A 27,279-nucleotide genomic window follows, 5' to 3' on the forward strand; every position below is an offset into this window, starting at 1 on the left:
CAATATATTACTTCGCCCTAAGCACATCTGGCGATAAGACGGCGAATGTAAAAAATTAAGAGTCGATCTCAGATAGACGCTCGCCAGCGTTCGCGAATGGGACAGGAAAGGTGGGAAATAGTGGTGGCACACGAGGTACCCTCCGCCACACAACGGGCAAGAAAGTGAGTTCGTTTTACCTTCTGAACTATCTCAAAGTTTGAAGTTTCTAGCTCGTCGAGACGTTAGTTTCAAATCAGTTGCAAAATTTGTACCGAACAGATGAACAATAAGAAAGCGAACTAATAAAAACGTGTTAAAAAAGCAGAGGAAATGAAGGTGATGGTTTTAAATGCTTCAGGTGTTCTACATAGTTTGTGTTCACTTGGCATAGAACGCACAGAACGTTCACACAACCACGTGGAACTGTCAGAAAAGGCCACCTTTTTGACGTTGTTCAACTCACGCATCACGTTCGCAGCTTCTTCAGTCCCAGCGAACCATCAGAGACCCACTCTGCATCTTTTCCGTTTTATGGCAGGTTGGTAATGACGACACCAAGAGCCACTAACACTGATTATTTTTCTGCAGAAAAGATTCGCTTGCATTTTGCATTTCAATAATGCGGCTCTTCAGTTCGAAACGTTCTTTATTTTTAGAATGACTCTCGAATTACTTACGTATGTTGTTTCTTGCGTAAGGTATTGACCATAGTGATTGCAGCTGAAGTCAGATTCAGATGAACGGTATGGACTGTTACATTACTTAACCTGCTGTCTTTTAATCAACGGCTCTTCTATTACGGCCTATCAAAAACTTCGGCGGGGTTTGACGATTTACCGGGGCTCTTTCCTGAGACATTTTATTTATTTATTTACGGTTCAGCTAATTCAATCTATGCAAGATGTAGCCTCTTTAAGTTATTAAATACATTTTAAGAGGTTTTTCCATGCATCCCTGTCCGCTGCTGCCATCTGCGAGTTGAAGCCCGAAACTTTCCTGAGTTCCTTAGCCCAGCGATCAGGTGATCTCCCTGGTTGTCTTCGATTTCTCTGGGACTCCACTCTAAAACTGATTTTGTCCATCTTCCATCCTTCGTTCGTGCAATATGTCCTGCCCATTGCCATTTTAGAGTCTTAACCCGTTCTATAATATCTGTTATTGCTCGAATGTCTTCACTTTTCTGTCTATCTTTCTTAGTGAGACCTAACGTTGACCTTTCCACAGCTCTCTGAGAAGTTCTGAGTTTCCTTTTGAAAAATTCATTTCAAGTCCAAGTTTCACACCCGTACGTTAAATCCGGTAGTACACACTGATCAAAAACTGTCTTCTTTAAGTAGACTGGCATGTTAGATTTCAAAATTGTTGCATTCCTTCGGTAAGCCCTCCAACCCAGTTTAATTCGACGAAAAATATCAGGTTTCAAATCCCCTTTTGTGTCAATTAATTGCCACAGATAAACGTATTCTGTAACATAGTTAAGGATGTTGCCGTTCAGTGTTTCTTGTCCTGCAGATGCCCACTTATTATGCATAACCTTAGTTTTAGAGTGACTTATTTTAAGTCCAAATTCCTGACAGCGACATCTAACTGTTAGCTAGGACCACTATATCGTCAGCACATCTCAGGTTCGTGAGCCTTTTACCATTTACCCTTATTCCTCTGTTGTTCCAAATAATTTTGCACATAGCCATCTCAAGAACTGCTATAAATAACTTGGGTGATATAGGAGCGCCCTTCTTTATTCGTTTTCCAATGGGAAATTCGCACTTGTTTTTCTTATGTTGATACATGCTACAAACGTGTCATAAATGTTGCAGAATATGTTTATATATTTAGTTTGCACTTCTTGCTCGGCCAGTGCTTGTATGACTGCAGTGTGCCTGACAGAATCAAAGGCTTTTTCGAAGTCAATGAAGGCTGTGAATAGTGGCATTTCATACTCATTGGCTCGGCTGATTAGCTCACGCAGTGTATTTATATGGTCAATTGTACTGAAACCACTGCGGAATCCAGCTTGTTCTGTGGGCTGTGACGTCTCCACTACCATTTTAATTCGACTTATCAGGTCTTTCAAAAATGGTGCAAATGGCTCTGAGCACTATGCGACTTAACTTCTGAGGTCATCGGTTGCCTAGAACTTAGAACTAATTAAGCCTAACTAACCTACGGACATCACACACATGCATACCCGAGGCAGGATTCGAACCTGCGACCGTAGCTGTCGCTCGGTTCCAGACTGTAGCGCCTAGAACCGAACGGCCACTCCGGCCGGCTATCAGGACTTTATTGAACACTTTATATATAATAGAAAGTAGGCTAATGGGGCGGTAGTTCTCCAGATCGCGAATACTCCCCTCTTATGTAGTAGGATTATGTTTGCTTTGTTCCAGCAGGTTGGGATGCTGCCATTCTGTATACACGAAGTAAAAACTTCAGCCTGAGAGTTACTCAACATAATATACGACGGGTTCAACTTTGAGTCTATTTCTATTCGTTATTTATCTGAATAAGCACTTAACATTCATTAAGTACAGCTGGTAATTTCTGCAGACGATACTCGTCTTACAATGCATACCATTAGGAAGAAAGCGACAGAAGAAATAGTTAATGATGTTTTCCAAAGAATTTTTTAGTGTTTATCTGAAAGCAGACTCTCCCTACATTTTCATAAAAAGTAATATATTCGTCCTTGTACAACAGAGTCATGTGAACAACTGATATAGAACATGAAAGTGAGTCAGTCAACACAGCAGAATACTCCAAATTCGTAGTTGTACATACTGATGAGAATTTGTACTGGAAGGAGCACATCATAGAGCTGCTCAAACAATTCATTCCACCTTCTGATAATGTCCTACGGTATTGTTTTTTACCGGAAGCAATCACTTAGAAAGAAAGTAATGATCGCACAAAAGCAAACACTAAGAATAATAGTTATGTGGTTTTCACCGTCTGCAAGGCCTTAGGGATCATAACTGCATCTCCGTTGTACATACTTCATATAAGTGGCGGTCAAAAAGTTTCCGTTTGCGGGCGGTACAGTCCAGAATAGGTATGCCAAACAGCCAAAGTCACCCTGGGCAATGAGGCAATAACCGTACCGACGTACCAGGTCTCCGTTTGATTAGGTCACCTCGCCCTGCTGCGTGAAGAAGTCTGCAACTGCCTGGTGCACATCCTCGTCTACCGTTCAGGGCCTCTCTTAAAGCCATAATCGCATGGGGACAGGTCACGACTCCAGTGGGGTGCTTGGGTGTCCCAGAGTAGAGTTGGCGTAACTTCTTCGTTATTCTGAAGCAGTAGCATCCCTTGTCGCAGTTTTCCGGCTTTTCGACAGACATGCTGCATTCCTCATTCTCCGTTGGATCTCTGCCGGTGTTTGTCCTTCGACGGTCAGGGGAAGGATAATATCACGTTGCTCCTGTTTGGAAGCATATGGTAACAACACGCCGCCATTGTTCACGTTTCCACATTTACGGCACAAATTCCGCACTAATTCTTTGCCCACATGTCGGTGCTTATATACCTGCATCAGAGTTGCGCTGTGACGCATATACGCTTCATCAAAGGTCACAAAAGGAAACTTTTTGATCACTCCTTATACAGGGTGGTCCATTGATAGTGACTAGGCCAAATATCTCACGAAATAAGCATCAAACGAAAAAACTACAAAGAACGAAACTCGTATAGCTTGGAGGGGGAAACCAGATGGCGCTATGGTTGGCCCGCTAGATGACGCTGCCATAGGTCAAAAGGATATCAACAGCGTTTTTTGTTTTTTTTTTAAAAAAAAATAGGAACACCCACTTTTATTACATATTCATGTAGTACGTAAAGAAACATGAATGTTTTAGTTGGACTACTTTTTTCGCTTGGTGATGGATGGCGCTGTAATAGTCACAAACATATGATTCACAATTCTAGACGAACGATTGGTAACAGTTAGGTTTTCTAAATTAAAATACACAACGTAGGTTCTTTTGAACATTTTATTTTGGGTTGTTCCAATATGATACATGTACCTTTATGAACTTATCATTTCTGAGAAAGCATGCTGTTACAGGGTGATTACCTGTAAATACCACATTAATGCAATAAATGCTCCAAATGGTGTCCGTCAACCTCAATCAGGAAAACCTGAGTCAGGATGGCCGGACGCGGGATTGAACCGTCGTCCTTCCGAATGCGAGTCGAGCGTGCTAACCACTGCGCCACGTCGCTCCGTCACTTTATAGAGTTAAGAGATCCTAAGATCTGCTTCAGGGGGTAGTCAGACAGGGCCAAATCTCCATTTAGGGTTTATTATTTTCCGTTGCGCACATTCATTTTACACCCGCCTGGAGTAGTATCTAGGATTGTAGGTCACTCTGTTACTGGCTTGCTAAATCGGTTCAAATATCGGAGCAAGACAATGCTATACCACGTACAACGCGACCATCCCTATCGAGGAACTGAAACGTTCACATCGACCTTCAGACTGGAGGTAGCTTTGTTTTGCTTCAAGTTTTACATCATCCAGGCGCAACAGGTGACTAGACTTTAATGTTGACAAAACGAAAATTACGTAAATATCCTTTGATTACTCGACTGATGAGTCACGAACCTAATGAGTGACGCTACACAGTAAATAGGCGTGTAAATGTGCTGGGATGTGAAACCAGAGCTGTCGTATAATCCCAGATACAGAGGCGTCTATGGATTCACTGCGGGGTTTTCGGACAGACCGTCTTGGGAAGTGGTCCTGAGCACATTTTCCGAAAACTGTCTTGAGCAACTAGTTCATCTCTAGGGGAGTATTTCTGCTAGAAATGTAGGGTTGTTTTCTAATGATGCCGTCGTGTACGGTAAGATGATGAAAGTTGACTGACTGTAGTGAGACCCAAGACGACTTAGACAAGATTTCCAGTTGGTGAGATGAATGGCAGCTAGCTCCAAATGTAAAATAATAATAATAATAATAAGTTAACGGGGATGAGTATGAAAAACAAACTCGTAATGTTGGAATACAGCATTAGTTTCCAGAATGAGATTTTCACTCTGCAGCGGAGTGTGCGCTGATATGAAACTTCCTGGCAGATTAAAACTGTGTGCCCGACCGAGACTCGAACTCGGGACCTTTGCCTTCCGCGGGCAAGTGCTGTACCATCTGAGCTACCGAAGCACGACTCACGCCCGGTACTCACAGCTTTACTTCTGCCAGTACCTCGTCACCTACCTTAATTGCCCGCGAAAGGCAAAGGTCCCGAGTTTGGGTCTCGGTCGGGCACACAGTTTTAATCTGCCAGGAAGTTTCACAGCATTAGTTGTATGCTGGCTGACACAGTAACGGCCGGCCGTTGTGGCCGAGCGGTTCTAGGCCCTTCAGTCTGGATCCGCGCGACCGCTGCGGTCGCAGGTTCGAATCCTGCCTCGAGCATGGATGTCTGTGATGTCCTTAGGTTACTTAGGTTTAAGTAGTTCTAAGTTCTAGGGGACTGATGACCTCAGATGTTAAGTCCCATAGTGCTCAGAGCCATTTAAACCATTTTATGGTGTAGAACAGGCCACATCGCTCACATAGTGATTATTGCCAACCAGCTACTGAGGTACAGTAGCATCCAGATACCTGTCTGCCTACGCCCTCCCCAAATGTCGCTACTGTGGGCTTGCTTATATGTAGTCATCATTTACGCAAAAACATAATCTGATAAAAGCACATTAGATAAAATGCATGTAGCAGACTTATTAAAATTGATGACTATCATACACTCCTGGAAATGGAAAAAAGAACACATTGACACCGGTGTGTCAGACCCACCATACTTGCTCCGGACACTGCGAGAGGGCTGTACAAGCAATGATCACACGCACGGCACAGCGGACACACCAGGAACCGCGGTGTTGGCCGTCGAATGGCGCTAGCTGCGCAGCATTTGTGCACCGCCGCCGTCAGTGTCAGCCAGTTTGCCGTGGCATACGGAGCTCCATCGCAGTCTTTAACACTGGTAGCATGCCGCGACAGCGTGGACGTGAACCGTATGTGCAGTTGACGGACTTTGAGCGAGGGCGTATAGTGGGCATGCGGGAGGCCGGGTGGACGTACCGCCGAATTGCTCAACACGTGGGGCGTGAGGTCTCCACAGTACATCGATGTTGTCGCCAGTGGTCGGCGGAAGGTGCACGTGCCCGTCGACCTGGGACCGGACCGCAGCGACGCACGGATGCACGCCAAGGCCGTAGGATCCTACGCAGTGCCGTAGGGGACCACACCGCCACTTCCCAGCAAATTAGGGACACTGTTGCTCCTGGGGTATCGTCGCGGACCATTCGCAACCGTCTCCATGAAGCTGGGCTACGGTCCCGCACACCGTTAGGCCGTCTTCCGCTCACGCCCCAACATCGTGCAGCCCGCCTCCAGTGGTGTCGCGACAGGCGTGAATGGAGGGACGAATGGAGACATGTCGTCTTCAGCGATGAGAGTCGCTTCTGCCTTGGTGCCAATGATGGTCGTATGCGTGTTTGGCGCCGTGCAGGTGAGCGCCACAATCAGGACTGCATACGACCGAGGCACACAGGGCCAACACCCGGCATCATGGTGTGGGAGCGATCTCCTACACTGGCCGTACACCTCTGGTGATCGTCGACGGGACACTGAATATTGCACGGTACATCCAAACCGTCATCGAACCCATCGTTCTACCATTCCTAGACCGGCAAGGGAACTTGCTGTTCCAACAGGACAATGCACGTCCGCATGTATCCTGTGCCACCCAACGTGCTCTAGAAGGTGTAAGTCAACTACCCTGGTCAGCAAGATCTCCGGATCTGTCCCCCATTGAGCGTGTTTGGGACTGGATGAAGCGTCGTCTCACGCGGTCTGCACGTCCAGCGCGAACGCTGGTCCAACTGAGGCGCCAGGTGGAAATGGCATGGCAAGCCGTTCCACAGGACTACATCCAGCATCTCTACGATTGTCTCCATGGGAGAATAGAAGCCTGCATTGCTGCGAAAGGTGGATATACACTGTACTAGTGCCGACATTGTACATGCTCTGTTGCCTGTGTCTATGTGCCTGTGGTTCTGTCAGTGTGATCATGTGATGTATCGGACCCCAGGAATGTGTCAATAAAGTTTCCCCTTACTGGGACAATGAATTCACGGTGTTCTTATTTCAATTTCCAGGAGTGTAAAAACCAATTGTGACACATTAAAAGATGAATGCAGTGCCCATGTAAAATTATTAAAAGGAAATATATGAGGAGTATAGGTCCGACCCTTTTTTATGCTGAATTTACGGTCAACAATTAATATAGCGTAATAAATTACCCGTGACAACCTATAAATTGCTTATAAAAGATAAAATGTCTATATGACAGCTGAAAAAGAGACAGATCAATGACCAGCGCTCTCTGTTGGGTCGGCCGCTAGCATCTTATGTAGGCGCGCACCTATCGTAAGAACTTAACCAATAGAGGGCTTTACATACATCGTGACATGTCTCCCACAGAAAACGTTTAAACAACATATAAGCATCGAACAAATACAATTATATAGTTTGGCTATACATTCCATGAGTAGGTAGGAGATAATCAGTTACAGGGTTTGAGCGACTATTGTGCGGAAGTAAGGGAAATGCCTTCTGTTCTCAACATAACTGATCAAGTAAGGCTAGGTATAAATACGCGAGGCATTATTTGGCTATCGTAGTATGTTATCAATAGTTGGCAATAATCACTACGTGGACGATGTGGCCTATTCTACACCATATTTTAAATATATGTGACGATGCTATGCTGATTATATTTAGATGTATTGACGATGCCATTATGGCCGTATCACTTTAGGACATGGTGTAAAAAAGGTACGTTATACTATGTTTTAGCTGTACATTTCCCTGTTGTATTACAGTATATTGTGATACATATTGCTGTCTTATGTTAAAAGATACACTGCTCACTAGATGTATATATTTATATATTTTAGATCTGAGGATGGTCATAACAGACTGAAACCAGTCATCGTATAAAGAATTCATTTGCGATCACAGATTGGAATACAAAAGCGTTTCAGAGTATTGGATCAATGTTTGTACACGCGATTATGTCGCAGTTGGTGGATTCTATGGGACTGATGACCTCAGATGTTAAGCCCCATAGTGCTCAGAGCCATCTGAACCATTTGAACACAGTCACATCGTTTAAATATCTGAGCCTAACGTTGCAATGCGATGCGAGATGGGAAGGACTGTGGTAGAGAAAGCGAATGGTCGACTTCGGTTCATTGAGAGAATTTTGGGAAACTGTGGTTCTCCTGTAAAGAAGGGCGCATATAGGACACTGGTGCGACCAATTCTTGTGTTTTGCTCGAGTTTTTGGAATCCGTACAAGGTCGGATTGAAGAAAGAGATCAAAACAGTTCGGAGGCGGGCTGCTGGATATTTTGCCGATGGGCTGATCATCACGCAAGTATTACGTAAATGCTTCGGAAACTCAAATGGAATCCCTGAAGGGAAAGCGCCGTTCTTTTAGACTAACACTATTGAGAAAATTTGAGGCTAACTGCTGATCAATTGTACTGCCGCCAACATAGATTTGGCGTTGTTGTTGTTCTGCTCTTCAGTCCCGAGACTGGTTTTATGCAGCTCTGCATGCTACTCTATCGTGTGCAAGCCTCTTCATCTCCCAGTACCTACTGCAACTTACATCCTTCTGTATCTGTTTAGTGTATTCATCTCTTGGTATCCCTCTACGATTTTTACCCTCCACGCTGCCCTCCAGTACTAAATTGGTGATCCCTTGATGCCTCAGAACATGTCCTAACAAGTGATCGCTTCTCCTAGTCAAGTTGTGCCACAATTTTCCCTTCTCCTCAATTCTATTCAATACCTCTCATTAGTTATGTGATCTACCTATCTAATCTTCAACAGTCTTCTGTAGCACCACGTTTCGAAAGCTTCAATTCTATTCTTGTCTAAATTATTTATCATCCAAGTTTCATTTCCATTCATGGCTACACTCCATACAATTACTTTCAGAAACGACTTCCTGACACTTAAATCTGTACTCGATGTTAACAAATTTCTCTTCTTCAGAAACGCTTTCCTTGCCATTGCCAGTCTACATTTTATATCCTCTCTACTTCGACCATCATCAGTTATTTTGCTTCCCAAATAGCAAAACTCCTTAACTAATCTAATTCCCTCAGCATCACCCGACTTAATTCGACTACATTCCATTATCCTCGTTTTGCTTTTGTTGATGTTCATCTTATATCCTCCCTTCAAGACACTGTCCATTCCGTTCAACTGCTCTTCCAAGTCCTTTGCTGTCTCTGACAGAATTACAATGTCATTGGCGAATCTCAAAGTTTTTATTTCCTCTCCATGGATTTGAATACCTACTCGAATTTTTCTTTTGTTTCCTTTACTGCTTGCTCAATAAACAGATTGAATAACATCGGGGAGAGGCTACAACCCTGTCTCACTCCCTTCCCAACCACTGCATCCCTTTCATGCCCCGCGACTCGTAAACTGCCATCTGGTTTCTGTAAAAATTGTAAATAGCCTTTCGTTCCCTGTATTTTAGCCCTGCCACCTTTAGATTTGGCGTAAGGACCGCGAAGGTAAGAGATATTAGGGTTTGTGCGGAGGCGTATAGACAGCCGTTTCTCCTTCTCTTTATTTGCGAGTGAAACAGGAAAGGAAGATACCAGTAGTGGTGCAGGGTACCCTCCGCCACGCACCGTACGGTGACTTGCTCAGAACGTGTGTAGATGTAGAAGGCCAGTGGTGAACTGAGATCCTGTGGCACGGTACTGCGAAACTGAAGTTTATCACAGGTTGTGCTTGCACCCATACAGTATATACAGGAAAACTACTCTCGGGCGGGGGATCCACTTGTAGAAAAACTTACGTCGGACGTGACAGATGTGAAGAGACAAGCGCAGTGCGTCTGACTACCGTAACAGAAACGCTGAAGCATTACAGCTGACATGACGCGTCAACAAAGACACCGCACGCGTTGAGACGAACCTTTTGTTGCCATTTCAGCCGCCTTTTCTAAACAAATACGAAACCGTCTAATTGATAATGTTTTCGCTATTGCATTATTTTATTTCATTCTGAATACGTTACTGCACTTTCGGGTTTGTAGCTGTTCTCCTAGTGACCGTGCAATTCACAGTTACGTATGAGCATTATTACATTGTCAAGAAATCACAATTAACACCAGACCATCGACGTAGCACATTGGTCGGCGTGGGCCTTCCCTACAGAGTGACGGGTTCGGTTACCAGTACCTCCTTCGATTTGTCTTGTGTTAAATGAGGACCTGTTTGAATAAAAAAGTAGCGGCATTCACCTACAGTCGGTAGCAGCTGCAGGAATGGCGACATGCCAGTCGCAATAGGTATCAGGCATTATCAGTGCAATTTAAACCACGCGCAGTAAACACTTAACAGGTAACATACCATTATTGCCCTTTAGAAAGAACGATAACGGTTTGTCGCACATTGACAGTATACTTTGATGGAGTATATTGTAATTTTGTAATAATGTACTAAAGTAATCATCTTGGGGTTGAAGCTCTATTTTTCTCTGTGTTTGCTTTTCACACACACACACACACACACACAAATCACAGACACCTCTGAAAGATTCAGAACAACCGCCAGGAACGCCTTCAACTGTTCCACTGTCAGCCATCTTGTTTTTACACATTCAACTGTTCCATTGGCCGCCATGTTTGTTTTTATATTTACAGCTGGTAAACGGTGAAACAGTGACAGTGGCAACTCTATATATAGTGTTTGACAGTGATGAAGATGAAGAAAAAGAAAATGTAAGTGAAACATTATGTAAATAGAAACAGAAACAGACACACACACACACACACACACGCATGCGCGCGCGCGCGCGCGCGCGCACGCACACACACACAGTCAGAATTAATTAATTTTAGGCATAGAAATAACAATTTTCAAATCGTAATTTTGGCTTACACAATTTATTTACTTTAAGGTGTAAGGAGTTGCAGATGACAAATCGTGGCACAAATCAGTCACTGTAGAAACACAACACATCAGAAAAACCTCACCATGTGGTAAACAGGTATGAATTCACTATTTACGTGGTTTTTCAGATATCTGTAATTACGATTTGAAAACTAATAGTTACATGTATACAAACAGTAAAGAACATTCTTCATCTTTAATAGATGAAAAATAAAAGCCCACTGAAGATGCTGCAACTGCAGTGAAACATGTTTGGGTTCAAAAACAAAATTGTGTTTAGCAAAAGGCGGACCCTATCAAAAAACATACGTAATGTACTAAAGCTAAAAATGTCAGGAGACTCCTAATAATAAGAGTATCATCTAAATGTGCGATGTTTAGAGAAGCAATGTCTTCTGAAAATCCTTTTTCTTTTTTGTCTTTGTTTACCTACACATATCTCAACAAATGTGAGTAATCTTCTGAAATCTCCATTTTAGTTCTCTAAAAATGTGATTCAAAACGTTCATCGTATTTTTACTGTAGGCCTAAAACTACAACACGTGCATCTATTCTGTTGACACTGTTCACATGACAGTACAACACATAAAACTTGTCTCTTGCAGACTGGTCAACTGTTAAGCCCCTTCGCACTTGACAATGTGTTCATCTGCAAAGTATTGTCTTTCCTCAGGAAGCAATTGTTTTTGTATGAATACCGTACCACAGCACAATATAGTAAGCTTGGCGTCATAAGTCTTCCTAAACTCATATTGTTATTCAAAAAGCGAGATACAGCGTAACAGTGGAGAGGTAAAAGGTACCAGCAAACAGGATGCAGAATTTCATGCAACAAAGTACACCAAGGACGCAGACTATGACAAACCCTCCAGTAATGTTACTACTGCAAACATGATATAAAAACATTTACTCTTGAACAAAGAAATATACTTTCCGGATTACACTGAATGCTTGTCAGGTCAAAAAATGCTTAACAGTATACCTCTCCAGTAAAACCCAAGCACATACAAGTGAGCAATCGTAACAAAACAGATGCACATGTTAAAGCTTTGGGCTTACAATAGAAATCGAATCAAAATTTTCTATGGTATTTTACAGAATTGAAAATATGATCCATAGGTGGGTGATGACTCATAGGCGTCGAAACAGGTTGTTGGTAAAAAAGAGCAAGGCAACATTGCACATGTACTTACAAACAGTTTGGCTGGCTGAGCTTGTTTACGTTCCTAAAATAACTCACGAAGTCTTTATATCTTCTGAAAATGTCTGGAGCACAGGGGCATGAAACATCAAACACATGTCTTAGGTCGGGGTCTAATGCCAATACAACTAAAATCACCTATAACACGTTCTTTTTTTGCAGAATGTGTTTTTCAAAACCCACTGTTTCTTGCAATGGGACCGCGCCTACTCGTCATCACCGATTTCGTCCAAATTTGTGGTAGATTCAACTCCAAATGGCCAAGAGTTTGGAAAAAAAATAGCAATGTTGTATCAAAAAGAATCATCTGATTTGGCGCGTCTATATTTCTGGAACTAATAAACATATACAATGAATTTTGTTTTTTCAGGAACGGGAAACTGAAAAAGTTGTTTTTCATACCTTTTCATAGGTGTTCCCTTTGAGATGCACGGCATATGACAATGCGGCATCCAAATTGTACCCACATTGCAGCGAGCATGTCTTGAGTAACAGCTTCCACAGCTGCTGTTATGCTACGTCTTATGTTATTCATTGTTGTTGGTAACAGAGGCACATAAACAGAGTCATTTATAAAACCCCACAAGAAATAATCACGCACAGTCAGGTCCGGTGACCTTGGAGGCGAATAATGTAAGGCTGAATCATTTGGTCCAGTGCGACAGTTCCATCGTTCAGCAGTCCTCTGATTTACGAATTACCGCACTTCCAGAAACCAGTGTGACGGTGCCCCATCGTGTTGGTAAACGAAGTTGTTCGAATCAGTCTCCAGCCATGGGAAAAGAAAGTTCCCAAGCATATCGAGATTCGTGCTTCTTGTAACAGTGTTCTCGGCAAAGAGAAATGGACCACAAACCTTGTGTCAAGTAACATAATAGTTATGATTTTAAAAAAATCGGAGATCCTTTTCGATACTCTCTGTATTTTTGGCGCGTGTTATTGCGAGACATTAACCACTGATGTTGGGCTAAGTTCCAGGAAGTGGTCGGTTTTTTTTCTCTCTCTTTTTTTAATCTCATTTTGTTTGTTATCGTTCGTTGCAATTGTTCGTGGCGGACGTGCCCTGACGCCCATTGAAGTTCGTTATTGATCCATTCACTCAGTTTTTTTATTGCAGAAGGCAGCTAACCCTCTGACCGAACACGCTGAGCTACCGTGCCGGCTATCGGTGAAGCGGGAAGAGTACAGAAAGGTACTCAGAAGGTCGTAGGGTCGAATCCCTCTGCGAAAGCTAGTTTTGTTTTCTATTTTTACCTTAACTACACTGCAAATAAACCGAGATAATACTTAATGTTTTTTGATTATTTATGGTCATTAATTTTCATAAAAAGGTTTGGGAAAGAAACGTAAAGGAAAATTAAGACTTTCAGATAAATTTCCAAGAAAGGGTTTATTTACTTGTCCAGGAGGACACTACAAATAAGTTTTTAAGAAGGAATTGTAAGTAACTGTACAGGTAAAATTATGGCGCTTATAGCGTGTGCAAATGCCAAGTAAATTACGGTTTCTCCTGTTCTTATAATGAATATTACATCAGCACGTGTAAATCATCAATTACAAAACAATAACAACAGCTACTTTGATGTAGGAAGTTCTCGAGTATGCCTTAGCTATAATGCCTTCCTGAAAATTTATTTGCAATCCCAACTTTTCTTTCGGTTTCAAGTATTTTATCAAAATGATAAGAAACGTTTGGCCATCTGGACCTCGCACTTCTGACATTCATTTCTGGCCAAGCCCTGCATGTACCGCAAAAGTGGACGAAATCCGCCATGAAAAGTGGCGCGGACCATCTTCCAGTGAGTGTTTACGTATATTTTTCAGTTCTCTGTCCATCCATACCGCAGAGACTGTGAAAATAAAAGTAGACTAATCACAACTGACAAACAGGCATACAAACTAAGAATCTTTTCCTTCTGCGTCCACAACAGGAACGGAAGGAAACCTTAAAACACGTGCCGTAAAAAAGTCCCACTGCAGAACACTTTGGTGCAGATGTGTTGAGTGTTGGTGCAAATGCAGCAGATGTTTAACGGATTTTAATTTTAGTGTCAGCGGCGAGGCAACATGCAGTGACAGAAAGAGGCACACGGCTTTCTAACTACGTAGGGTACATGTTAGCAGGAAATATTTTTATTTCTTTTGGCACTCCATGCCGTGTGGGACACACAACACACCGTACACAGTTCAAGCACAAACCTCCATCGTCCTGCTGGCTTCCATCGTTCGACGTTTCGTTCGTTGCTCCCTCTCGCAGCACTTGTTGCTGGGTCGACGTCCCGTCCAAGTCCAGTGGTAATAACGGTTTACCACCACCACTACCACAATCTTGACTGCCGCCCTCGGCCACAGCACTACACACGGTACCTACTAAGTCCGGCAACTCGCTAACCACACTCTCTGTTGGATCCTTGGGCAGTCGACACTGGAAATTCTCTTTCGCACTATTATCAACGCTAGTACACGGTTTGTAATCAGTTGGAAAAACACAACTGTCACTTTTTAAAGTACTTCCCACTTGTTGAAGACTCGGGTCTTGCACAGCCAAAGACACAGAGAACCTGGAAGGAGCCTGCAATCCTGTTTCAGTTCGAACACTTAAGCCGCTCACTTTAATGGCTAACTTGCTAGGATCGACGTCAACTGGCGTACGAACCTGACAGGACAAACCACTCGCAATCTGACGTTTCTCTAGATCTGATGAAGGTTCTTTGTGGACACCTCTGTAACCCGTGGTTGGATTTGTATCGACCTCTTTGGATACTACATCTGGGAGATTCGTACTCCTTGCGTCCTGAATCCCTGCTCCTCTTGCAGATTCCTCAGTTACTCCTCCTGCTTCTTTGGAAGACCTCCCGCTGTCCACATCTCTCTCTGTTGATTCAGTTTCTTTGTGGGCTGAAACGTCCTCGAGAGTTAGCGTCCTACTATCAGGGCTCCTGTCCGGCAACAGCATCTCCTGAGTCGGTACTGGGAGGAGAGGGAGAGGGTCTGGAACCAACGTCCCGTCACTGCTGTCACTGGAGCTGCTGTCTGGAGAGCAGGATCTGTCACCAGCGACTCCAGAGCTGGCCTCGGAAACGGTGCCTCCAGGCGGAGACAGTGGGAAAATCTCCTCCTCGCTGGAGAACCCAGCCCTCCTCAGCTGTTCCCTAATTTCTGCCTCTGTGTACAGGAATGGGTTGGGCAAATCGATAGATAATGCTGACTGTGACAGTAATCCCTTCTCGTAGACTGTCTGGAGGAATGGATTACTGCTGCTGTTCTTGTCCTGGTCGCCAGAATCTGAACTAGCTTCTGGTATACTTCCGGTTGATGATATCACAGACCCAGATGAGGGTATATAGCGGTCAGCTACATCGGAAAATGGATTGGCGTCAAGATCTTCTTTTCCGTCCAAATTTTGCCTCGTGCAGACTCGCTGGAGTCGACCCGACTTTTTTCCGGTATTCAGGTACGTTTCTTCGAGGAAGCGTCGATCCTCATCGACAGTGCTCCCACACCCCTCTACAGTCGGCTCCTCTGGCAGTTCCGCAAATCCTTCCTGTGGCACTCCAGACTGCATGCACAGCCACTCGTCCTCACTCATGTCGAAGGGGTTGGTCCCACTCGTACCACTATCGGTTTCACGAAATGTTGGGTCAGATTCCTGAAGAGCATCGATTCTTTTCAGGACACTATCGATCCGCTTCTCGATGTCGTAGTAATCTGGACCGTCATAGGATGCACAAGATCTACCACCTGGGGACACTTCGCCGCTAAATGGTTTCAGGTCTGCATGTTGTACTTCCAGAAAACCTTGTTTGTGAATATTTCCAGGTACTTGTAGATGTGTCGCATGGAGAATGTCGTCTTCCCCCTTCGTATCATTCTCTTTACCACATTTCCCTTGTTCAGTAGTATCCATGGTATCCAGCTTCCTGAGGTCTATTCTGGAACTGGCATTAGATGGGGGACCGTAGCTGATAGCCAGACCTCCATCTACAGACCGGCTGGTGCTGAAGTACCAGTCGTCTGAGGATGACGTAGCAGGGCGGGAACTGTCTCCGCACTCGACATCCGCAAAGTCACTTCCGTCTTCTTCGTACATAAATGGATTTGGTGTTTGGCTTCCATACTCCAGAGACTGCTGAGGGATGTCTTCAAAGAAGATATCGTGGTCAGAACCCACTGGACTGCTAGAAGAATCTGTAGTCCAGTGACTATCTGCTTCTGTGTTTTTGGGGTGACCTGTTAGGCAGGAGGGTGACTCATTTTTGGGAAATACTGACGTCCCTACGTTGGAATCAGATGCTTGCAATCTCTTGGGCGATGTGACTCCAGTTTTCGAGTGACAACTGGAATGTTCCGAGTCACTGCTTGATTTCACCAGAATTGTGAACTCCTGGCCTAACAATGGATCTCTGTCTACTACAATTGTTTCATATTCAAAGTCTTCCATTTCAATGATAGTATCTCCCTCGGGAGTTAGAGGAAATGTTTCCATGGTAGCTCTGTTCTCCTTTAACATATTACCAACAGAACATTCTTTGAGATTATTGTCTAGAGCTACACTTATTTCTTCTGGAGCGGATGTTGCTTGCAGTTTGTCTTCTATTTTGGCAGCTCTGTTTCCTGCTAACATATTACCAACAGAGACTTCTTTGAGATTATTATCTACAACTACATTTATTTCTTCTGGAGGGGAAGTTGCTTGCAGTGTGTCATATATTTTGAGAGCTGGTCCTGCATACACACTCCTCACCATTTCATTCTCAACGCCTGGAGACGATGGCTGAGGAAGATTTACTTTCTCATCTTGATTCCCAGCAGCTTTGTTTTTGGTTTCTGATTCAGAAGTACCTGGAGATGGTGATTGGAATAATTCCACTTTCTCGTCTTGTTGCTTAATAATCTTGTTTTCAAGTTCAGTAGTAGTAATAGTGCTTTTTCCTCTCTCTGTTTCTAACGTATCTGATGCCGTTGGTCCAGTTTGCTTATTTTCAACGACATCTTCCTCTTCAGCAATAACTTTTTCTGTTCCTTTTCCTGGTGGCTTCTCGGCGGGAGCTATCCACGACTGAACCTTTTCCAGTAGCTTCCTCTCAGTGCTATAAACACTGTCCTTGCCGTGCTGAATACCTTCGGATATGTGGTGTTTAAGTGCCGTTATCTTCTCCAGAACGACTGACTCTCTACGTTCGGCTGATGGAGGTTTCACTACTGCATCTGCTTTGCCTGCACTTTGAGGCTTCTCCCTCATCTCATCCTCTCTGAACACGTGCCCACCACTTGTATTTGCAACAAGCTTCTCTTCTGTGTTTTCTGGCGTGACAGCCAATGGACCAACTGCTATAGTTGGACTCGGAGGAGGTTCCGATGTCACCGATGATGAACGCCTTATCAATTGCCTTGTTATGGGATGCAATATGAAGCCTGCTGTTCCCAGAACGTCTCCACCTTCCTCATCATCCAAAAAGACGCTATCTTCAGAGTAGCTATCAGTCTCTAGTGGAGAGTCTCCTGATTGCACTGATTTTTCTGAAGTTCTGATGATGGTCCCATCATCCTCGGTCGATGAAACACTAGAAGCCTTTGTACTTGTGGAAGCTTCTTTTGTGGGATGCACAAGTTTACTGTTCACACCCTGTTCACTATTACTAGGACAGCTGGTATCTGCACCTACTTCAGCTGGATTGAGCTCACAGGAAACAGGGGGTTCTGCTGATTTGATATGTGATGTATCTATCTGTTCAGCAGAGGCTGGTGCTGTAGAGCCTTGAGGTGCATGGTGATCAGAATGTTGCTGCTTCTCGACTACTGTACCAGGAACTTCAGGTAGGCTTGAGTTGTCTGCAGTGTGCAGTGGCGAAACGTCTACCAAGGGAGGAGGAGAGTCGGAATGAGAACTAACAGAAATCTCCTCGGCTGACACCTTGACCTCTGCGACTGATCCAAGAGTCTGAGAATCATCAGCTTCTCTCTGTTCCACTTCATGAACACTTTTGGAAGATGGTGAGGCTGCACTAGTGTCACCTGTCACATGGAGGTGTTTTGGAGGATTAATTTCCAGAGGAACTGCAGTCACGTGCATTTCTTGTTTCTTTGTGAATGAGGGTCTGTAATTGTTCACCGGATCTCCATTTGTAGCTTCGTTTTTGGTACATGTTGTAGTATCGCTTTTTAAAACTGGTGCTTTGTGTCCTATATTATTTACTGATCCAGCAGACTCATCAGACAATGACTGCCCAGTCACAGAAATAGACTGCGATTTCTGCTGTTCCACATACAGTGATTCTTCTGGAGACTGTGAGGTAGCTGTTGAAGGTAATGCTGTCTTCGGCACACCAAATTCGAAATAACCTGCTTGGGTAGATGATTTTGTATTCTTTTCATCTAACAGCTCATCACGTTGTTTCTGCTGAAGTTCCTTGTTTTCTACTGTGATGACTGAGGCGCTTCCCTTAGAGGAAATTGCGAATGGATCTGGAACTTTACCATAGTCTTCTTGTGCGTTGTCGGCAGAAAAAGTCTTAGAAATGTCAGTTGGAGTGGAGGAGGAAGAATTCGATGGCTGGAATTCACCAGTCCAGATATATGAGTCCCATTGCTGTGGAGCTTCTGACTTAATGTCTCCAGTGAACGAGAAACCTTGCTCTCTGATCGGACTCAGTGAATCAAATCCTTTCTCAGACCACCAATCTGTTGCCTGTTGTGAGCCACTGACTTTATCAGGAGGCAGCATTGTATCTTTGGGCGTGTCACTATCACATCTCATATCTGTAGATGATTGTCCTGTAAAAAACTCATCTTCTGATGGGAACCAAGCTGAGTCTAAAGTATTCAGGACGTCCCTTCCATCTGACCCATAGAACATATCGTTAGATTTTTCCATAGTGGTCTCATCTTTCTGGGGCATGCTATATGATGGCATGAAAGGATCTTCTATCTTGTTCTTCTTTGTGTCAGAACGCTTGGAGTCATCACTATCTAAGCAATCCAGCAGCTGCATATCTGGTAATGGATCAACACTTGGCAATAGAGCAGATGTTGATGACAGACCAGGAGGGAATGATACAGCCGGTGTTTTGAGGTCTTCCAGACTTCTGTCCAAAGATAACCATACTGATTCTGTGGAAATATCTCGAGAGGTTGCTTTCTTATTTGTGTCTACAGTCTTACCCATTTTGATTCTGAGCGCATTGGACTGATCCTTTTCATTAACAGGCCATCCTTCTGAATCCTGTCCTACAATACCTTCAAAATCGTTAGTTTTATCTTTAGAGTTCTGTAGATCTGCTACGTCATTAAAAACGTCAGAATGTTCTTTCAAACTATTTAGATGGCTTTTGGTATCTTCAGAAGAAAGAGATTGTTCTTTTAGAGACTGTAGCTGATCTGCAATATCTCTAAGATCATGAGATTGTTCTCTCAAATTATAGATCTGGTTAGATGCTGATACTTGGACAAATTCTTCCAGCACATCATATGGTGACCCAGATTTTCTAGAAGACTCAGCTTTCTCACTGTGCTGGCGAGATAAAGCAATGGGATCCAACAAAAATTCTGCTTCATTCGATTGGTATATTAATGACGGTGAAACTGCAGTCGGTGTGTCCATGATATTTGCAGCTTCCTCTTCACTTTGTGCTGCTTGCCAAGTGGCATCAAACAGTTGGCTAACCATACTTCTATCTGGAGTACCTACATCAGCTACTTTGTGTTGAGGCTGACAGTCTGAGGCTGATTGGTGCCCATGTGTCATAAGTCTGCCTCTGTGACTTTGTGGCATTTTACTGTCCACATCTTGTCGACTCTGCTCATACAGCATGCTGGGTACTGATGCACTCAAAAGTCCATATTCTCCAGCAATGTTGCAAACTGTGTCTGATGAAGTATCTGCCAGTTTGCTAATCAAATTATCTGATTGGTCAGGCATTAAATTCTCTGCGAAAGCTGTTTTCTCTGCTGTAACTGGAATATTGATTTCCTCCTCCTTTACAAGATCTCCGCTAAGAAAAGTACCAATGGCTTTGGAAGTGTAAGTTTCATCTAAGGCACCTGCAGATTCCAGTAGGGGTTTCTTCCATTGCAACACTTCTGAATCCTTTGTTATGTGAGGACCAAACCAATCCTGCTCCTCTTTATCTATCAATGAGAAGTGCTCTCTTCCTAACTGTTGACATCTCTCTAGCGACACACTATCAGCTTTGTCTCTGTCATCATTTTCTTTTGACTCTGAAGAAATTAACGACTTCTGCAAATTCGAGTCATAAGGTATCACACTTGTTAGTCCTGAGCAGTCAGAATCTCGAGCAAATGTAGGAACTGTTTCTGTAAGTGTGAGGATGTCGGAACAAACCTCAGTCTCCTTGTGAGGCTCAGCTGTGCAGTCAACGTTAAACAGTCCAGGAATGAATTTCTCCTGCGAACTAGACGCTGTATTTTGGGCATCCAATGTCTTAAGAGGAGCCATATTAATGGTTATACCTTTTATTGTGTCTGTCTGAGTGACAGCTCTTCCTTGAGCAACAGGCAAGTCTTCCAATAAATCTACTGAGGGAGTCTCTGACACCATCATCTTATCTTCAAACAACTCCTCACTTGGTGCTATGAGTTCTAGGGCGGTACTTTTCTTCATGTTCTGAGCTGCAGATCGTAAATTATTTAAGGTTTCATCAGAAAGAGTGAAAACGTTTACTGAGGAAACTGACTGCAGATTCTCTGCAGACGGTTTAGCTTCTCCTTGTCTGATGCACCTTACATCTACGACAAATTCTTCTGATGGCTGCACAGGTAGCTCTGATCTGTCCAATGCTTCATCAAAAAAGGCTTTAACATTCTCTGAGCCTATTGGATCTTTCATTACTGGAGATACAACAGAAGATCCTGTGACAGGGGGCACTTCCTGAAACTGTGGCTGCAACGCTAGTTGAGTTCCAGCCTTTGGCTCTTCTTTTCTGCTGACGAAATTCGAATCACAGAAAGAGTCTTTTGGAGCTGTTACACCTTCTCTGCGTAGGCTCTGATCATCCTTCGACTGAACCTGGTCACTACTTTCGACTGGGTGAATCGTAGGGAAGACATTGACTGTAGTTGTTGATTTTGTGGCGTCAGTAGACACTAAATCGCTGATTTTAGTAACATCAGTTTGTGGGATGTCATTATCCTTTGATTGCACCTGTTGCACGCTTAACGCCTGATGAGGAGTTGGGGAGGTGGTGACTGCAGACATTACTCCAGTTTCCAGAGGCGGTACGTCTTCTCTTATAGTAAGATCTGTTTCCTCTAAGAGAGGTGCCAGGAGTGTTTCATCTCCAGGTGTCTTCTTGAGCTCCTGGATCAGTGCAGAGTCCTGGCTATCTACCAGCTCTTGCAGCGCCCTCTGGATGTCTGCCCAGGATTCATTTCTAGCAGCACCCTCCACTTCGCCTTGCCTCACGTCCACCAGCTTCTTCCCAGATGGTAAGATGCTCGTGTAGCAAGCAGAATCTGCTGGGACTGCAAATCCATGTTCGCGTGACCATGCAGCTGGATCAAAGCCTGCCCATTCGTCTGCTTCCATCTCAGTGGTGGTTGAAGTTTTCAGGATGTCATCCAGACCATCATCTGTGAAACCACACAGGTCGCGATCGTTGTCTTCTGCTTCTTCAGACACAACTAGGGCAGGCACTGTAGGTTGTTGTAAGATTCTGGGACAATTGCTCTCCATCGAGATAAATGCAGCACTTGCTTCACCTACAGAAGCTTGCTCAGCTGAGGCCAAACAGTGCTCGATATTCTGTCTAATTGCACGAACATCGGCTTCAAAGCCAGTAGTTATCTTCATAAGTTTATCCTCCACAGCCGCAGATCCGTGATCTGGTACGGCTGTGCTGCTGACATCACCTGTACCACTAATGGCTTCAGGCTGTCCAGCCACTTTGCCTTCTAACGACTGATCAGAATGCCCAAACCACTGCTCATCGTTGCTCTGCTGGAGGAAACGTCCTACTTTAAACCTTGCACATTCTGCATTGCTGAAATTCGGTTCACTCAGCCTCATGTAACCAGCCTGTGACGGCTTCACTTTGGGCGGGTGTGGAGGAGTACCCAGAGCCAAAAATTCGTCATCGTTTGTCAGTTCTGATTCAGAACGAGAATGGCTGTAATAGCTGGACGGCGAAGACGATCCCACACTGATTTTTTTTTCATGGTACTTGTGTGAACTGTTGCCCTCTGACAACAGTACTGTTGTTTCTCCTACTTTGCACAAAGACAGGTGGCTTGAGGACTTGTCATCCCCATCAGCTTCCCTGCTACTTTCTCTGGAATCTCTTTGGTATTTGTGGCCTGCATTAACCTCCAGGCGCTGCATACTGACAGACCTTCCATATGCAATATTTCGCTCATACACGGCCTGTAAGACCTCATCAATGTCATCTAGTCTCTTGGCAATTACTGGATTGATAACAGTGTCATCTAGACCTTGTTTATTAGCAGCATCTGGAAGCACCCCACCGTCACAAGCATCCGCATACACATCACCACGACCACCATCATCGTCAATCAGTCTGAAGTCACTTCCAGTGAGAACAGCCCGAGCAGCTTCTCCAAGTATCTTTTTCTCTTTCTGGTCAGTCTTTTTCTCACTCTGCAAAACACTGGTTTCATATGTAGCATTAGCTTCTTTTTGAGTTTTGCTGCCGCTTGGGTCAGTTTCATCCTTTGCATCCTTCCGTTTGCTCCTGAACAGTGTCCACAGCCAGTTGAGGAAAGAGCTTCTGTCTTCCTTTGCTCCTGGCTTGAGTTTGACTGCACTGCTGCGATCTATAGTTAAACTCTTTCCTTTGGTCCCTTGAGAGCTGGGTCCAGGGCCATCTGCAACAGAATGCAAGCGATCAGCCGATAGTCTCTCATTCACAACCGGCTTAATTTCTTGTGCCTGTGCGTCAGCAGGCTTCATGTCCGCCGACGAAGTCTTGGCTCTGACCCATATGTCGTCATCTCCTCGACCCGTGAAATCTTCTGTCGACCAGGCAGTGCCACTGTCGTGCAGGCGCCTCCTCGCTCCCGCCTTCGACCACACTTGATCGACAGACGTAGCCGGGGACCTTCCCGAAATTTTCCGTCGCGGGAGCACTGCCGAGGACGGATCCATCTTGACCCACACCTCGCCGCTGTCTTTACAGCAGGGATCGTCTACCGCACCCGCGCTTCCACACGGAGTCTTTCTCAGAGAATCGCAGCTGGCCCGCGTCGGGCTGGAAGTCGCCAACTGTGACGCGTCGGCGTCGACAGGCAGCGTCTCCCTAGAACGTGCCAGTCTCTCTCTAGAGGCCATGGGTAACGAGCCCTCGTCTGACGTGGAGGAGCGCAGGGAGTTCAGCTCCGTCTCCGTGGGCGCGCTGGGTTCCGTGTCTGCGGGTGGCAGTGGGCTGCATTCCAGAGATTCTGGGGGGATACTCAGAGGAGAGCGAGGAATTTGGGGCCGAGTCAGTTGCGGAGGTTGGCGCGTGTCGGAAGGTCCCAGCTGGCCAGCGACGACGTCGGGGAACGGGTGGACGACGCGGGGCGCCGGCTGCGGACCCCGCTTGGAGCCCGGTGGCACCCTGAGGACGTCGTCGCGGGGGAAGTTGCGGCGCCGCTGGGCGCGCGGCGTCGGTGTCGGCGTCCTCGACGACGAAGAGGAGGCGCGTCTGCGGCGGCGGCGGCCCGCGCACGAGCACAGCAGCTTGCTCATCGACCGGGGCGCTCACCGTGCCACCAGATCCTCCCTCCTACAGCGGTCCCTTCACTCAACCGAACGCGAGTCTAGGTCCACAAAGATGCACTGAAAATTCCCAAACTTGATGTTGACTGCTGGACTGGTAGATCGAAATATACAGAAGTGTCACCCCACACTCTACACTACCCTTACAATGACAAAGTACTACTACAATGCCTTTGAAGTAGATACTGTTTCTGTAAGCGTAATGCACTACAGTTGACCATTAACAGCCCTACGTCACTCACATGACGCGCATCTTGTATGTTCGCCGTCGTGTAACTGCTGGTAACTAACTGCATTCCTAATTCGTCGCTGTCTCTCGCTGGTAATACGATCAGCACAGTAATAGCGTTCTTGTGAAAGAGCTCCAATTTGGAAACTGCCGACGAAAGGTCTGTGGCTTTGTATAAGGGTTGCGGGAAATAGAGCTAAGGTATGTCTTCAACTTTCCAACTTGGCAAATATTGGCGGCGCTAACCTAGAAGAAACGATGGTTGTTAATTAATAGAGATAAAATTAAATTTCTTTACAAAATATTGTGTGTGTGTGTGTGTGTGTGTGTGTGTTTGGGGGGTTGTGGGTGTGGGGGTGGGGGGGAGGAAGGGAGGGAGGGAGGGAGGGAGGGAGGGAGGGAGGGAGGGAGGGAGAGCGAGAGAGAGAGAGAGAGGAAAGTAGAATATTAGTAGGATGACGTAGCGAGAGGAGCAACAAGAGAGGGCGGAAGGTATAAAGGATGGATATAGATAACTGATCATAAACAGATGATAATCAGCAGAGGAAATGTCAGTCAGTTTGTCATTCTCCTGGTCAAAATACACTCGTTAGTAACAAGTCATTCGTCTGTAGAGCGTTTGGTTCAACAACGTGAGTACTGACTTCGAGTTATCGATGCTGTTGCTATGATCTTCAGACCGAGATCGACGCAGCTGTGCATGCCAATCTAATCTTGTACATGCCTCTTCATCTCCAGAGAAGTTCTGCAGCCTACATACATTTGAATCTGCTTGCTGTAGTCAAAACTTCCTCTCCTCCTGCAATTATGACTCCCCATCTCGCAACACACACACACACACACACACACACACATCCTTCCATTACCAAACCGGCATGTCCTTGTCTCCCAAGGATTTTCCCCATCAACCGATGCCTTGTTTTAATCAAAATTTCCTCTTCTCCCCAATTCGATTCGGCAATTCCTCATTTGTTATTCGATCTACCGATCCAATGTTCAGCATTGTTCTACAGCAAATTTAATTTTGTGGGCATCATGATGAAAAAGATCACTTTAGCTGTATAGTAAATATTTATTCATCATCGAATTAGAGCGTTAGAGCCACGTCTTCAGAGATACTATCTATTTCATGACTTACTTCAAGTAATAACCACACAACTGATAGAATGTTGGGTCATCTACTGGTATCACTTGAGCTAAATCGTGAAATAAAAATATATCCCTGAAGATGTGGTTTTGACTCCTTGAAACCAGTTTGATCATAAGTAAACATTTATCATAAAGTTTTTTATCATCATTCTACTACAGTGCCACATTTCAAAATCTTAAAGGCTCTTTCTGTCTGAACTGCTTTTTTTTATCACCCACGTTTTGCTTCCATACGAGACTACAGTCCAGACAAATACTTTCAGAAACGACTTCCGAACAGTCTAAAATTACATGTTAACAAATTCCTCTTTTTCAGAAATGCAGTTTTTTTCAAGTGTCTGTCTCTAATTTATATCCTTTCCACCTCGGCCACCATCAGTTATTTTACTGACCAAACTCATCTCCTACTTTCAGTGTACCATTTTCTAACCGAATTCTCTCATTGTCAGATTTATTGCATTACCCTTGTTTTATGAATGGTGTCTATCCCAACATTAAATTTACTGTCGAGATGGAGAAGCACGGCAAGGTACCATTCTTGGATGTTTTGGTTGAACGGAAGGCAGGAGGCCAGCTTGGTCATTCAGTGTGCCGGAAACCAACACACACTGATCGGTAGTTGAACGCCAATAGTTTCTACCACCATGTACACACGAAAGCTGTCCTGAACACGTTTGTTCATAGAGCCGAGATCACCTCTGACGACGACCACCTGCCCGCCGGGGTGGCCCAGCAGTTCTAGGCGCTACAGTCTGGAACCGCGCGACCGCTACGGTCGCAGGTTCGAATCCTGCCTCGGGCATGGGTGTGTGTGATATCCTTAGGTTAGTTAGGTTTAAGTAGTTCTAAGTTCTAGGGGACTGACGACCTCAGATGTTAAGTCCCATAGTGTTCAGAGCCATTTGAACCATTTGAACGACGACCACCTACAGTCTGAATTTCAGAACTTAAAACCTGTTTTCTGGGAAAATGGGTACAGAAAAAGAGACATCGCAAACGCTTTCAAGGGCTGCCGATGAAAGACACCTGGTGAGTCAGTAGAAGAGGCCAAACGGACTGTATTCCTGCCATACTGTGGAGCAACTAGCAGTAAGTTAGGACGTCAGCTGCAGAAACATGGGCTGAGACCAGTGTTCCGGCCCGCCCCCAAGACACGAGATACGTTGCGCCCTGTTAAAGACGACAATGCTCTTCGAGTGTCCGGTGTGTATGGTGTACCCTGTGAATGTGGCAAGATGTATATTGGACAAACAATTTGCACGGTTGTGGAGAACTGAACTGAGCACAAGCGTCATATAAAACAACGGGAGCTTGACAAGTCGGCCATAGCGGAACATTGCCCAGAAAACAGACATAAAGTACAGTTCGCAAATACAAAAGTGTTGGCTCATGCGTCTACATATTGAGACTCCATTATAAAGGAAGCGGCCGAGATTCGGTTAAACAACAATTTCAACAGAGACCAGGGATACACACTAATCAGGGCATGGGGACGGGCGTTGTACATCGAAAGAAAGCAAAGACACATGGGCGACGCGGGAGCGGCAGTTTGAAACGTGGCGCCTGCCCCTGGCGCCACGTGACGTCACCGGTGCTGCCACGGGCAATAGCTCCGCCAGTTGTCCGGGACGACTTATGCGCGCCACACTGGGTCTATCTGATTGGCTGCTGATGATGTCATCATGCCTATATAAGCGAGAGACCGTAACAGCCCACCCTGCCTGGCTCTCCGCTCCCCCTACCTTTTACAAATCCCTTGAAATCCTCGAACGCCTAGCTCTTCGCCTCGCCTATCGCATCCGTCTCCCCTCCCCCATGCGGATCCTGTATGACCTTATCCCATTCCCCCATCTCCTCCTTTTCCTGGAACAGATACGGATCCTCTACACCTCCCGTAAACTACATCTCCCTCGCCCTCTTGTCTCTCACATCCTCTCCCACCCCCGTCCGCTGCCGCCCATGTATTTCCACGTCCCACCTGCTCTCCGTCTTTCCACA

General features: G+C 45.0%; 1 protein-coding gene across 1 annotated transcript in view; it reads right to left on the minus strand.

Moving 5' to 3' along the window:
• The window catches only part of LOC126292004 (uncharacterized), an 807,472-nt gene extending 783,099 nt beyond the window's left edge, over positions 1-24,373 (minus strand). Inside the window, exon 1 of the mRNA XM_049985788.1 lies at positions 14,372-24,373. Coding sequence (XP_049841745.1) covers positions 14,372-23,873 — 9,502 coding nt within the window. The 5' untranslated portion in view covers positions 23,874-24,373. The remainder of the gene's footprint in view (positions 1-14,371) is intronic.
• Positions 24,374-27,279: the final 2,906 nt, after the last annotated feature.

The sequence above is a fragment of the Schistocerca gregaria genome, chromosome 9 (genome assembly GCF_023897955.1).
Source record: "Schistocerca gregaria isolate iqSchGreg1 chromosome 9, iqSchGreg1.2, whole genome shotgun sequence".
NCBI lineage: Eukaryota > Metazoa > Arthropoda > Insecta > Orthoptera > Acrididae > Schistocerca > Schistocerca gregaria.